This window comes from Crinia signifera, chromosome 12, assembly GCF_055691185.1.
Source record: "Crinia signifera chromosome 12, ASM5569118v1, whole genome shotgun sequence".
NCBI lineage: Eukaryota > Metazoa > Chordata > Amphibia > Anura > Myobatrachidae > Crinia > Crinia signifera.
The window spans coordinates 15,754,965-15,768,073 of record NC_139228.1 but is presented as its reverse complement, the minus strand read 5'-3'; the positions used below and the strand labels follow the sequence as shown (position 1 = coordinate 15,768,073).

Sequence of the window (13,109 nt, the reverse complement as noted above, 5' to 3'; positions counted from 1 at the left end):
TCAAATGAGAGATTTGGTCACAAAAAAGTACGCAGGCCAATTTTGAATTAACACCGATATGTATGTTCCAGAAACCTATGGTTGTCAATTAAGAAAACGGTCTTGAAATTATTTGCAGCCAAAACCCGTAGGGAAGGGAACACATTACACCTCTTATAGTAACAGTGTAGCAGGTTGTGCTTACAAGGCCGGGCAGTGCTGGGTGTTAAAGATGACGTGTTATAGTAACAGTGTAACAGGTTGTGCTCACAAGGCCGGGCAGTGCTGGGTGTAACAGATGACATGTTATAGTAACAGTGTAACAGGTTGTGCTTACAAGGCCGGGCAGTGTTGGGTGTAACAGATGACATGTTATAGTAACAGTGTAACAGGCTGTGCTTACAAGGTCGGGCAGTGCTGGGTGTAACAGATGACATGTTATAGTAACAGTGTAACAGGTTGTGCTTACAAGGCCGGGCAGTGCTGGGTGTAACAGATGACATGTTATAGTAACAGTGTAACAGGTTGTGCTTACAAGGCCGGGCAGTGCTGGGTGTAACAGATGACATGTTATAGTAACAGTGTAACAGGTTGTGCTTACAAGGCCGGGCAGTGTTGGGTGTAACAGATGACACCTCTTATAGTAACAGTGTAACAGGCTGTGCTTACAAGGCCGGGCAGTGCTGGGTGTAACAGATGACATGTTATAGTAACAGTGTAACAGGCTGTGCTTACAAGGCCGGGCAGTGCTGGGTGTAACAGATGACATGTTATAGTAACAGTGTAACAGGTTGTGCTTACAAGGCCGGGCAGTGCTGGGTGTAACAGATGACATGTTATAGTAACAGTGTAACAGGCTGTGCTTACAAGGCCGGGCAGTGCTGGTTGTAACAGATGACATGTTATAGTAACAGTGTAACAGGCTGTGCTTACAAGGTCGGGCAGTGCTGGGTGTAACAGATGACATGTTATAGTAACAGTGTAACAGGTTGTGCTTACAAGGCCGGGCAGTGCTGGGTGTAACAGATGACATGTTATAGAAACAGTGTAACAGGTTGTGCTTACAAGGCCGGGCAGTGCTGGGTGTAACAGATGACATGTTATAGTAACAGTGTAACAGGTTGTGCTTACAAGGCCGGGCAGTGTTGGGTGTAACAGATGACATGTTATAGTAACAGTGTAACAGGTTGTGCTTACAAGGCCGGGCAGTGCTGGATGTTACAGATGATATCTTATAGTAACAGTGTAACAGGCTGTGCTTACAAGGCCGGGCAGTGCTGGGTGCAACAGATGACGTGTTACGGTAACAGTGTAACAGGTTGTGCTTACAAGGCCGGGCAGTGCTGGGTATTACAGATGACACCTCTTATAGTAACAGTGTAATAGGCTGTGCTTACAAGGCTGGGCAGTGCTGGGTGTTACAGATTACACCTCTTATAGTAACAGTGTAACAGGCTGTGCTTACAAGGCCGGGCAGTGCTGGGTATTACAGATGACACCTCTTATAGTAACAGTGTAATAGGCTGTGCTTACAAGGCTGGGCAGTGCTGGGTGTTACAGATGACACCTCTTATAGTAACAGTGTAACAGGCTGTGCTTACAAGGCCGGGCAGTGCTGGGTATTACAGATGACACATGTTATAGTAACAGTGTAACAGGCTGTGCTTACAAGGCTGGGCAGTGCTGGGTGTTACAGATGATGTGTTATAGTAACAGTGTAACAGGCTGTGCTTACAAGGCCGGGCAGTGCTGGGTATTACAGATGACACATGTTATAGTAACAGTGTAACAGGTTGTGCTTACAAGGCTGGGCAGTGCTGGGTGTTACAGATGACGTGTTATAGTAACAGTGTAACAGGCTGTGCTTACAAGGCCGAGCAGTGCTGGGTATTACAGATGACACATGTTATAGTAACAGTGTAACAGGCTGTGCTTACAAGGCCGGGCAGTGCTGGGTGTAACAGATGACACCTCTTATAGTAACAGTGTAATAGGCTGTGCTTACAAGGCTGGGCAGTGCTGGGTGTTACAGATGACACCTCTTATAGTAACAGTGTAACAGGCTGTGCTTACAAGGCCGGGCAGTGCTGGGTATTACAGATGACACCTCTTATAGTAACAGTGTAACAGGCTGTGCTTACACGGCCGGGCAGTGCTGGGTATTACAGATGACACCTCTTATAGTAACAGTGTAACAGGCTGTGCTTACAAGGCCGGGCAGTGCTGGGTGTTACAGATGACGTGTTATAGTAACAGTGTAATAGGCTGTGCTTACAAGGCTGGGCAGTGCTGGGTGTTACAGATGACACCTCTTATAGTAACAGTGTAACAGGCTGTGCTTACAAGGCCGGGCAGTGCTGGGTATTACAGATGACACCTCTTATAGTAACAGTGTAACAGGCTGTGCTTACACGGCCGGGCAGTGCTGGGTATTACAGATGACACCTCTTATAGTAACAGTGTAACAGGCTGTGCTTACAAGGCTGGGCAGTGCTGGGTGTTACAGATGACGTGTTATAGTAACAGTGTAACAGGCTGTGCTTACAAGGCCGGGCAGTGCTGGGTGTTACAGGCCTCCTCCTGGGGGAACGGCTTGCTGGATGAATCACACTCTTCTTCATTAACCTCATCTAAGGAACTCCTGGAGACACACTGGAAAATGGGGTACCAGAATCCTGCGGAGAGAAAAATAGCAGGAGGGGTGTCATGGCAAGAGCAGGGCATCACGAAACAAATCATCTTATTGTACATATGTTACTTCTGTGCAAATGCCGCTTGTTCAGATTATTAGTGCCATTGTAACGACCAGTTTAGAGAGAGGAATGCAAGACTGCCAGAAAGAACAGCACACGTACTGTAAGTACATACATGGGACAAGCAGTGATGACACAATGCTTTGGGGTTACAGTTGGCGTACACAGCCTGGATGCAGGATTAGAGCAGGCTCTGGGGGTAGCCAAGGCAGCGTCACTCCCGTCCCCCTCACACAATGCAGTGCTCCTTCCCCACCCTCACTATGACATCATATCCAAGCGTCACACTCCCAAACCATCAGGGTCTGTTCAGTGGCCAAGGTAATTAAAGGGAATACTGAATGGGCTGATGAAATAATAAGGTCATTGCACTGTTATCTCCTTCACGTTAGATGCAGATACACTGGCCTTTATGTATACAGGTGGAGGACGTAGTCACCAGTAGCTACTAATATCTAGATTCCTCTTTTGCAATACGGAATAGCCTGGTTTTGCCTTGTAAACTATTGTCGCTTCAAAGATTTGGGCAGACTTGCCGGACATCCCAAAGACAGGGCTGCCAATAAGGGGGTGCTGGGGGAACAGCTGTCCGGGCCTGGCCACTCACAGAGTGGGAAGTGCCCGGTTGCTCATTCCCCCCACCATCCATCCCCAGACCCTCTCTGGCATTTGCCTATGAGTGCCCCCCCCCCCCCCCCCCCCAGTGGAGCTGGACAGCGTCGGTTGCGGCCACGGGTAGCAACACAACCCCCCCCCCCCCCTGCCCCCACAGCTGTGAGTAGCACCCTGCTCTGGCCTGCTGCCGCTGGTCCTTTTGATTCCCTGGCCCTTAGCGCTCCCGCCAGACCTCTCATCCTCACTGCTGCCGGGTCCCTGCCAAGTGGCTGTCATTCCCGGTGCCACTGGATCCCTGCTGCTATCCTCCACGCTGCATGCTGCTGCCCGAACCCACTGTGCGCCCACATGGTGGGCGCCAGCTCTCATTCCCACGACCACAGGAGCGCTGCCACTGCTGGAGGACCTGTAAACCAATGCTGGACCCCAGGTAGTTTCACTGTCCCTGCATCCCCCCCGCCATTCTCTGTCCCTACATTATCCCGACATTTCTGACCCACCGCGCCGTCTCTGTCCCTGCGTCATCCCGCTGTCTCTGTCCCTGCGTCACCTTGGCATTCTCTGTTCCACCCCGCCACTGTTGCTGTCCATTCACCCCTTTTGAAGGCGCACATTTCTGGACCCAAAAGAACATGGTGGCATGCTTTATAAAAAAATTTAGGGGGAGGGGGGCCCTGTCATTTTGGTCAGTCCCAGGCCCCACAATTTCTAGTGGCAATCCTGCCCAAACAGCGGGTAACCTAGTAAAACTCAAGCAGATGCACTGACCTTTCCCACAAGTAACGGAGCACGGTGTGTTCCCCACCCGCTTCCAGAAGAACTGCGGCTGTTCCGGCCAGTAGTGGATGGGGGGAGCAGGGAGTGGGGGGATGCGGATGTTACGCTGCAAAGTGCCAGCGGGTCTTGCTGGTGGCGGTGGCGGCGGCCTAGCTTGGGGTGGAGAGACCACATTACGTTCCTCTGTTGGGAAACTTCTGGAGCCTGCTGCCTGTGGAAGAGAACCGCTGGACGGCACGGATCTCGGCGCTCCTACTGAGAGAGTATAAAAGGCAAAAAGAAAACAATGACTTAATCACACTGATGATTCATCAACATAAACTGTAAATACTATATAGACTAAAGGGATGATTCAGGTTGGTTCGCTAAGCAGCGGTCTTTTGCTGCTTAGCTAGTGGGCCTGCCGGACGAATGGACGACTGCCCCCACCGGCGTATATACGCGGCGGCATGTGAAAGGATTTGTACGCTCACACGTCCTTTCGCATGCGAGCATACGGGGCAAAAATCATTCGATGGTCCCCAAAGGCATTTGCATAGAGGCTCTACACATGAATATATTCACTGATTACCACGTGCGGAGCCGCAACATCGGTCTCCGAACCAAATTCGCCATTTACCGCGCTAATGTGAATCAGGCCTTGTAAGTGTTAAGAAAAAAAAAACAGCTGTAGCTCAGGTATGATTTAGGACAAAAAGATCATATGGCAATGCACAGCAAGCCAGTTAGGCTGTGATATCGCTGACCATGTCCCCAACTAAATAACAATGTAGTAGACAATCACTTCCTCTGCTTTCTGTACGGATAGAGAAGTTCTGCCATCCCAGGCAGGAAAGTGTTAATGCGATTCTCCTACAACCAGAAAAGCATTGCTAACTTCCAATAAGGGTTCTAGAGCCAGATTGGGGTGGGGAGACCACATGACCTTCCTCTGCCGTGAAACTTTGGGAGCCTGCTGCCTGTGGAAGAGAATCGCTGGTCCTATAGACCTGACCACTGGCCAACCTGTCGGACACTTGTTCCCTAAGTGTGCAATGAAGTCCACGTCTTGCAGAGATTGGCTCTTACCGTGCTCTTGCTGTGGAACGTGGGGGATGTAACTGGGACTATCAGAGGTTGGTGGCGATGAGATGAAGAACTGGAACGACACTCCGGGATTGTCTTGCTGAAATATCATCTGTAAAGGACGAGAGATAAATGATGGGTGTTTGCCTGTTGTACGGCCACGCTTCATGCAGTAGGACTAGACTTCATGTCTTTAACGGGTTAAATAACTAATAGTTATAGTTGGTCAATCAGCCTCTGGAAGGTCTGTCCACATTTAAATACCACATGTATGTAAGCCACAAGAGTTACTGTTTGTTATGGCCAAATCTGATCTTTGACCTAGCCGTAAACGCCGGTTCCACGCCAAACACCAGCATCACCCAATAAACAGGTTCTCAGTTTCTGTAATATCTTCCGGCGCCTTAATTGCTTTGTAATGGGTCAGTAGCAGCAATGTGTGAGTCACGGTTCTGTCACTGGAATCCATTCGTGCCAAGCAAATCACAGAGGTCACCCTAGATCAGTGGTAGCCAACCCTAGCCCTCGAGAGCTACCAACAGTTCACATTTTCCAGACAACCTAGCTGCTGCACAGCTGCACTCATTAATCACTGACACATTTTAAAAGATCCACAGATGGAGCTAATTAGCTCACTTGTGATTCTGTGAGGAGTCCTGCAAAACATGCACTGTTGGTAGCTCTCGAGGACTAGGGTTGGCTACCCCCAGCCCTAAATTTACAGACCGGTGACAGGGGCACAGAAGATGGGGCTCGTCTGTTGAGATGAAGCAGAAGTTTTTGCAATTTTGGTTATAAAACTGCAGGACATTGTTGGACATTGGGACAGTAAAGCACATTTTATAGGATATTATAGCAAGTACCACTATACTGTACGAGGCAGTGGATGAAGGTTTGCTGCGCAGAACCAGGGTTAAGAGATGGGAGAAGCACAATACAGAATGGGCAGCCACTTATTTACAGGGACGTCCTGGCCTTAACTAGTGACTGAGGAGATGGGAACTTTCACCTGGAATATACGGTGACTCCGGGTTAGAACCATAGCACCCTAAGTGTATAGCGTAACCTGTATCAGACTTTACAGCCTTTATAGAGAGTAGTACGACTGGCAGCTCCTAAGGGTGAAAGCCGTCTATCCATACCAGTCAGTCACCTGGGTCTATCCATACCAGTCAGTCACCTGCGTCAGACTGACAGTCACGTAACTATTGCCTGGTGACTGATCAGATCTCATGTCTCATGGGCGTGGTGGTGATGTGTAGGGACTTGTACCTGGTGGGCCTCCTTAAAAATTTAACAGGGAAAAAAAAAAAGTGTGCCCCTCCTTAGTAAAAACCAAGCTTGGTCATGCTGAAAGAGGTTATATATGCTTGCATCCATTGTAGAACTACAAGCAACAGCAGCCCTGGAATGACAGCCTTCAACAATGTCATTTAAATCAAACTCAATGGGTTTGCTCTGATTGGTCAGTAGGTGGGAAATTCCGCTCTTCTGATTGGTTAGAGCAGCTCAACACCAAGTGGGTTCTAACCAATCAGGAGCAGCTTTCCCCACACTTCTAAGAGAACAATAAGACCCAGGCACAGTTCTCATCTGGAACCCCCTGCTCCTGTCCGAATGTGGTTAGTCCTGTATATATCAGCCTGTGCACCTGTTCTGTTAGAATGGAGAGTTCTCCGCCTACAGAAAATCACATTTTCCACATAATGCTCTCATCGGTCAGTGGAAGGATATGAATCATTAGAAGACAAGACGCTGAATATCTACCAAGTAGGGCGCAGGTCAGTGTAACAAAAGGACTTGGCCGGCGGGAAGCTAATTACAAAGTTTGTACTAAAACGATATCTCCCATCCACCCGCCAATGTTGCCCATATCTCCCGCTGACAAATCCTACACTCCATGTTTTCCTTATACTGATTGCATTTTGTCGTTTTGGAGAACTTGGTGTTTTGATAACCTCGGAGGCACTGGAGTTGGCTACCCATGACCTAGACCATGTAAATCTTAATTACCATTACCAGATGATATGCAGTTAATATAATGATGGTCTAACTAGACCGTGTAGATCTTCTCTATCACACCCAACGAAACCACTTCCCACGCGGCTTAGCTGCGCCAAGCGTCTTTATACGTAAAATGTGCATCTTATTCGCTAAAGCATAGTTGACTGAGGAAAAAAGGGACAGTTTGGGGGTGGAGACATGTACGGGCTGCCCTATTGGGGGCGTGTCTAGAACGGTCACGTCATTTTAGCCCCACCCCCTGCCATCCAATGCCGGTATTTCAGGCATTGCACTGCGGGGGGGGGGGGGGGCCGGGATAAAATGCAGTGATTGCGTAATTTGGGGGGGGTGTTTGCAGGAGATGGAGGGCAATGCGGAAGGGTTATCCCTCTTTCCGGGGGGCCGGAAGGGCAACCCAATTTCCGGGAGGAGGGTAGGTAACCGTGCACTAAAGTGACAACATGTCACTCACCACTGGGGCTGGTAACTGACATTCCAGGAGGAGTGCAGGGTCTAGAGTATGTTTTCGGTACAGTGATAAGTTCTCTCGTTAATGCTTTCCTCGTTAATGAGGGTCTTTAAAGAAAAGTGTCATTTCCTACGTGTTGTGTACAATCTCACCTGGAGAACTAATGGTGTGTACACACGGTTCGATGTGCCTTAAGATGCGATCCACGATCCGATCAGATCGGATTGCAAGGCACATCCGATTTGCATACAATCTTGACTATATAGTGCAGATCTGCACTATATAGTCAAGGCAGCCAAGACTTTCTGGCTTGCGATACGTGAACGCGCATCGGGATCGGGATCGCAAGGGTTAAAACCCTTGCGATCTGCATCCGATTCTGATACTGTGGTGCCCCAGACCTCCTTTGACTACACATCCCCCTTCCGGGACGCAAGGGGTTAATATTGGAAGCGCCGGCCCCAGTGCAGGAGAGAAGGGGTTAATGTTTTCCCCAGGACTTCGCGCGCCTGGGGTGACAGGCAGGTGTGGAAGCCAGGAGATAGGAGGAAGAAAGGAGGGGGGCGGAGAAGGACCCTCACGTGAGCGGCGCTGAGCGGTGCTGTGGGGCAGCGTGGTAGGAGAAGGGACGGAGAGCCGGCCGGGAGACAGGACGAGAGGAGCTTGTGCAGCAGCCGCCAAGCGGTGACTGACAGCTCTGTTCATCTGTGCGGCTGTGAATAGACGGGGAAGTCGGGTGCCGCGCGGTGGGAGGCTGCAAGCGCCAGGGGACCCGCCAACACGTGGAGTGACTGGGGGACGCCGGGCAGAACATCCCACCAGCCCAAGGGACCGGAGGTCAGCCCCACGCCAGTCGGCAGCAAGCCAGGAGGGGTGGAAGGATCACTGAGTGGGGCAACGCTGCGGCTGCAGTGCCCCCACTAGTGAGTGCCCACCGAAGAAGTATCCAGCCCGAGTCGGAAGTCGTGACGGGCAGGAGCCTGCAGCGGTATCCAGTACCCAGGTATTGACTCTGCCCTGCTCCACGTACAGCCCTTTTCTCCCTGCGCATTTCTAGTTGAAAATTCCCCCCAGACACAGCTCAGGACCCCCCAGCGTACAGGCTCACTGTGAACACAGCTACCATTCTCTACGGGGAGAAGTGACCCAGGGTACACTGTCTGCCCTGCTGTCACCCTAATCGCCCCGCACCTTAATTGGGGACATTCCTTGGCACAGAAAGCCCTTCTGTTTGTGAGGGAACAGCGCCATCTGTTGGTGAAAGCAAGGAACTCCTGCTCCTGGGCCATAAAGTGTGATTGCCTTTGGGGGACTTGCTCAATTGATCCCTAAGGGAGCGCAGGGACCTTATACCGTCCGGAAGACGTCCTGTGCAGGGGTAGACCGGGACTGAGTTATATAAATGGTGACGTCACCTCGGGTTGGTGGTTAAGAGGGTACCCTGGTGCACCAGTTAGCCAGATTATTGCTTACCGTTATGGTTGTTATTGCGGTATTTTATATATGTTCTGATATGTGTACCTGTCGAACGCAGCCTTCAGTGTTAATGGTACCGTGTCGACTCATTAGTCCAGTAGTAATGTTAGAGCGGGGGTGTAGACCCTGAAAGCCGTCACGGTACTTCGAACACGTGAAGCCTGTATGCCCTAGTGGGTATAAGCGTAGTGTGCTTGGGCTGCCTGTCGTTGATTACTACCGAGCCTATTGCTAATTCATACTCATAACTGCTGTTACTTGTTAACGTGCCTTAAATCCTAAATCCTACCGTGCTCGTGAGGGTCAGTGGGCACAAGTTGCCTTTATTTCCTAATAAATTTGAGTTGTACCGCAGAACGTTGTCCCCTTTCATTGAGGTGTTCCTCCAGCCACCGGAAGACAGAAGGACGGCCGAACCTGAGTCGCCACTGAAGCAGTAAGGTAAGGGGAACCCGTTCCCTTCGTGCACCGGCCACCACATAAAACTTGGCGTCACACCGAACAGGATCCAGGTGCATCAGGAGAGCGACAACTCTGTGAAAGATGGAGCGGCAACAAGGCGGAGGGGCGGCACAGCCGCCAAACCCACAGAATCAAGAACAGGACGTTCAAGACACAGAAGATGCGACACCGGCCGCGGCCATCACCCTACCGTACTATTTCGGAGCCCCGTGGCTCCTGACCTATAGCGGAGACGATGACCAGCTACAGAAAACCCCATTTGCGGACTTCAAGAACAACATAGAATCCACGTTCCGGATGTATAAGCCTAGCGAACGGCAGAAGGTGGAAATGCTGATGGGGCAGCTGACTGGATCGGCGCGCAGAGAAGTGGCCTCGTGGTCAACGGAAGATAAAAAAAGTGCGACAGACATGCTAAAGAAAATCTTCACGACGTTTGAAACGAAGACCATCCCTGAGCTGAAGATGAAATTGTATGCTCGCAAGCAACAGCCAAATGAGTCCCTGCGGGACTACGCCCTGAGCCTACAAGAGACGTTAAAGGCTATCCAAGCAGTGGACCCGGAGGAGGTGCGAAACGCCGACGAGGCCTTAACAGTTCAATTTGTCGAAGGGGTGGCCCAAGAAAATGTCAAGGTTCAATTACGGCTGCTGAGGTCGCAGATACCTGGCAAGACCTTCCGGGACTTCAAGACGGCGGCCCTCGCTATCATTGGTAACCCTAAAAATAGGGAAGAGGAGTATCCAGAACTGATCGGCTTCAAAGAAGGAGCAAACTCGGCCGGGGCCACAGCCAGTTCCACTGACAGGGCAAAACAGGCCCAAGGCTTGGCGGTGCAAGGTGGCCAGCAGCCCGACAGAGATGCGATGCAGACGCTCCAGAAACAAATGGAGGAACTGGCCGTTGGGATGGCGGAGATGCAGAGAGAAATGCGTCGGCTGGCAAGTGCACCGGCACCGAGCTACGCAGAACCAAGATGGAGAACCGAAAGACAAAGTCCGGCCCGAAGCAGGTGGGAACCGCCCCGAGAGTATGGGCGGCAGCCTCCCGACCGGTTGGATGGGCAGGGACGTCCGACGTACTACCGAAGCCAGGAGGCCGGAAGCACAGAGAGAGACGGCAACCGGGACGAAGATTTAAACCCCAACACCCCGAGGTCGAGGGCCGAACCTCGGGGAGCACGGGAAGCTTAGGTCCAGCCCCAGAAGATGGGCAGGCTTGCTATGGCAGACAATGCTATATAAGCGCGAGATCACCTGCCACCTCGGATCGTTACCCTTCAGCCCGCGTAAAGAACCAGGGAAGGGTGGTCTGGTTCCACGTACGGCGGGGATACGGTTTTATCAATTGTGCTGATACAGAAAGGGATGTCTTCGTCCACTTCACCGCTATCCCAAAGAAGAATGCGAGAGATTTTTACAGAAGCCTCGAAGCCGGGGAGCCGGTGGAGTTCGACGTCATCAGGGGAAGGAAGGGCCTCCAGGCAGTCGACGTCACTGGCCCTGGTGGCGTTCCAGTCAGAGGCACCCGATATGCCGCAAGAAGAGAGCGCCGTTGGAATTACCCAAGCCACAGAAGCCATCCACGGTACTACCCCCCGAAAGATCCGCCCCAACGGAGTGAGCCAATGAGGAAGAAGTGGCCACACACAGAAGTGAACCCCAAGCGGGGGCTGAACTCGCACGCAGTCGAATCCATGTTGATAGTGGCGGGTGGCCGGACCTCGAAGTTCGACGGCGCCCCTCCAGCATCGGCCCACAGAAGTCAGCATAGGCTCCGCCTAAGACCGGACCAGAAGCTAAAGGCAGCACCAAAGGATGATGGTGGTGAAGAGCCGAAGGGTGAAGCGGTCCTCTCGCCTCCACTGCCCACTGACCCTCTCGAGCTATTGATGATGGTGGGCTGGTCCACTATGCCACGGCGAGCCCAGCCTAGGTCGCCAGTTGAATTAATCGCGCTTCGCGCGGCCGAGGAGGTGGCCCCCGAGCCTGAGCTAAGGCGCTCCGAAAGGAGTACTCGGGGTACACTTCCCCGGCGGTACCAGGATTAGATCCTTGTTTAAAACCTGTTATATGCATGTATAGTGAAGCCGAAGGTCTCCTCATTGTTAGTGCTATAAAAGTCATTTGAGTGTAAATAAGACAATTATTTGTTGTGTTATGATGCGCGGGGACACGCATCCGTTAAAGCGGGGGTGAATGTGGTGCCCCAGACCTCCTTTGACTACACATCCCCCTTCCGGGACGCAAGGGGTTAATATTGGAAGCGCCGGCCCCAGTGCAGGAGAGAAGGGGTTAATGTTTTCCCCAGGACTTCGCGCGCCTGGGGTGACAGGCAGGTGTGGAAGCCAGGAGATAGGAGGAAGAAAGGAGGGGGGCGGAGAAGGACCCTCACGTGAGCGGCGCTGAGCGGTGCTGTGGGGCAGCGTGGTAGGAGAAGGGACGGAGAGCCGGCCGGGAGACAGGACGAGAGGAGCTTGTGCAGCAGCCGCCAAGCGGTGACTGACAGCTCTGTTCATCTGTGCGGCTGTGAATAGACGGGGAAGTCGGGTGCCGCGCGGTGGGAGGCTGCAAGCGCCAGGGGACCCGCCAACACGTGGAGTGACTGGGGGACGCCGGGCAGAACATCCCACCAGCCCAAGGGACCGGAGGTCAGCCCCACGCCAGTCGGCAGCAAGCCAGGAGGGGTGGAAGGATCACTGAGTGGGGCAACGCTGCGGCTGCAGTGCCCCCACTAGTGAGTGCCCACCGAAGAAGTATCCAGCCCGAGTCGGAAGTCGTGACGGGCAGGAGCCTGCAGCGGTATCCAGTACCCAGGTATTGACTCTGCCCTGCTCCACGTACAGCCCTTTTCTCCCTGCGCATTTCTAGTTGAAAATTCCCCCCAGACACAGCTCAGGACCCCCCAGCGTACAGGCTCACTGTGAACACAGCTACCATTCTCTACGGGGAGAAGTGACCCAGGGTACACTGTCTGCCCTGCTGTCACCCTAATCGCCCCGCACCTTAATTGGGGACATTCCTTGGCACAGAAAGCCCTTCTGTTTGTGAGGGAACAGCGCCATCTGTTGGTGAAAGCAAGGAACTCCTGCTCCTGGGCCATAAAGTGTGATTGCCTTTGGGGGACTTGCTCAATTGATCCCTAAGGGAGCGCAGGGACCTTATACCGTCCGGAAGACGTCCTGTGCAGGGGTAGACCGGGACTGAGTTATATAAATGGTGACGTCACCTCGGGTTGGTGGTTAAGAGGGTACCCTGGTGCACCAGTTAGCCAGATTATTGCTTACCGTTATGGTTGTTATTGCGGTATTTTATATATGTTCTGATATGTGTACCTGTCGAACGCAGCCTTCAGTGTTAATGGTACCGTGTCGACTCATTAGTCCAGTAGTAATGTTAGAGCGGGGGTGTAGACCCTGAAAGCCGTCACGGTACTTCGAACACGTGAAGCCTGTATGCCCTAGTGGGTATAAGCGTAGTGTGCTTGGGCTGCCTGTCGTTGATTACTA

The 13,109-nt window shown here is 52.0% G+C and overlaps 1 protein-coding gene and 1 long non-coding RNA gene across 8 annotated transcripts in view; one reads left to right on the top strand and one right to left on the bottom strand.

Moving 5' to 3' along the window:
- ADAMTSL4 (ADAMTS like 4) overlaps window positions 1-13,109 on the bottom strand; it is a 190,146-nt gene that overhangs the window by 5,728 nt on the left and 171,309 nt on the right. For 6 of the 7 annotated variants that reach the window (XM_083167072.1, XM_083167073.1, XM_083167067.1 and 3 more), the window contains 3 exons: window positions 5,193-5,301; window positions 4,116-4,379; window positions 2,525-2,654 (listed from right to left, as the gene is read on the bottom strand). In XM_083167072.1, the coding sequence (XP_083023198.1) occupies window positions 2,525-2,654; window positions 4,116-4,379; window positions 5,193-5,301 (503 nt within the window). The remainder of the gene's footprint in view (window positions 1-2,524; window positions 2,655-4,115; window positions 4,380-5,192; window positions 5,302-13,109) is intronic. The other variant, XM_083167068.1, reaches the window with a different exon arrangement.
- The window catches only part of LOC146050182 (uncharacterized), a 168,989-nt gene that overhangs the window by 123,078 nt on the left and 32,802 nt on the right, over window positions 1-13,109 (top strand). The gene's annotated exons all lie outside the window — the stretch shown is intronic.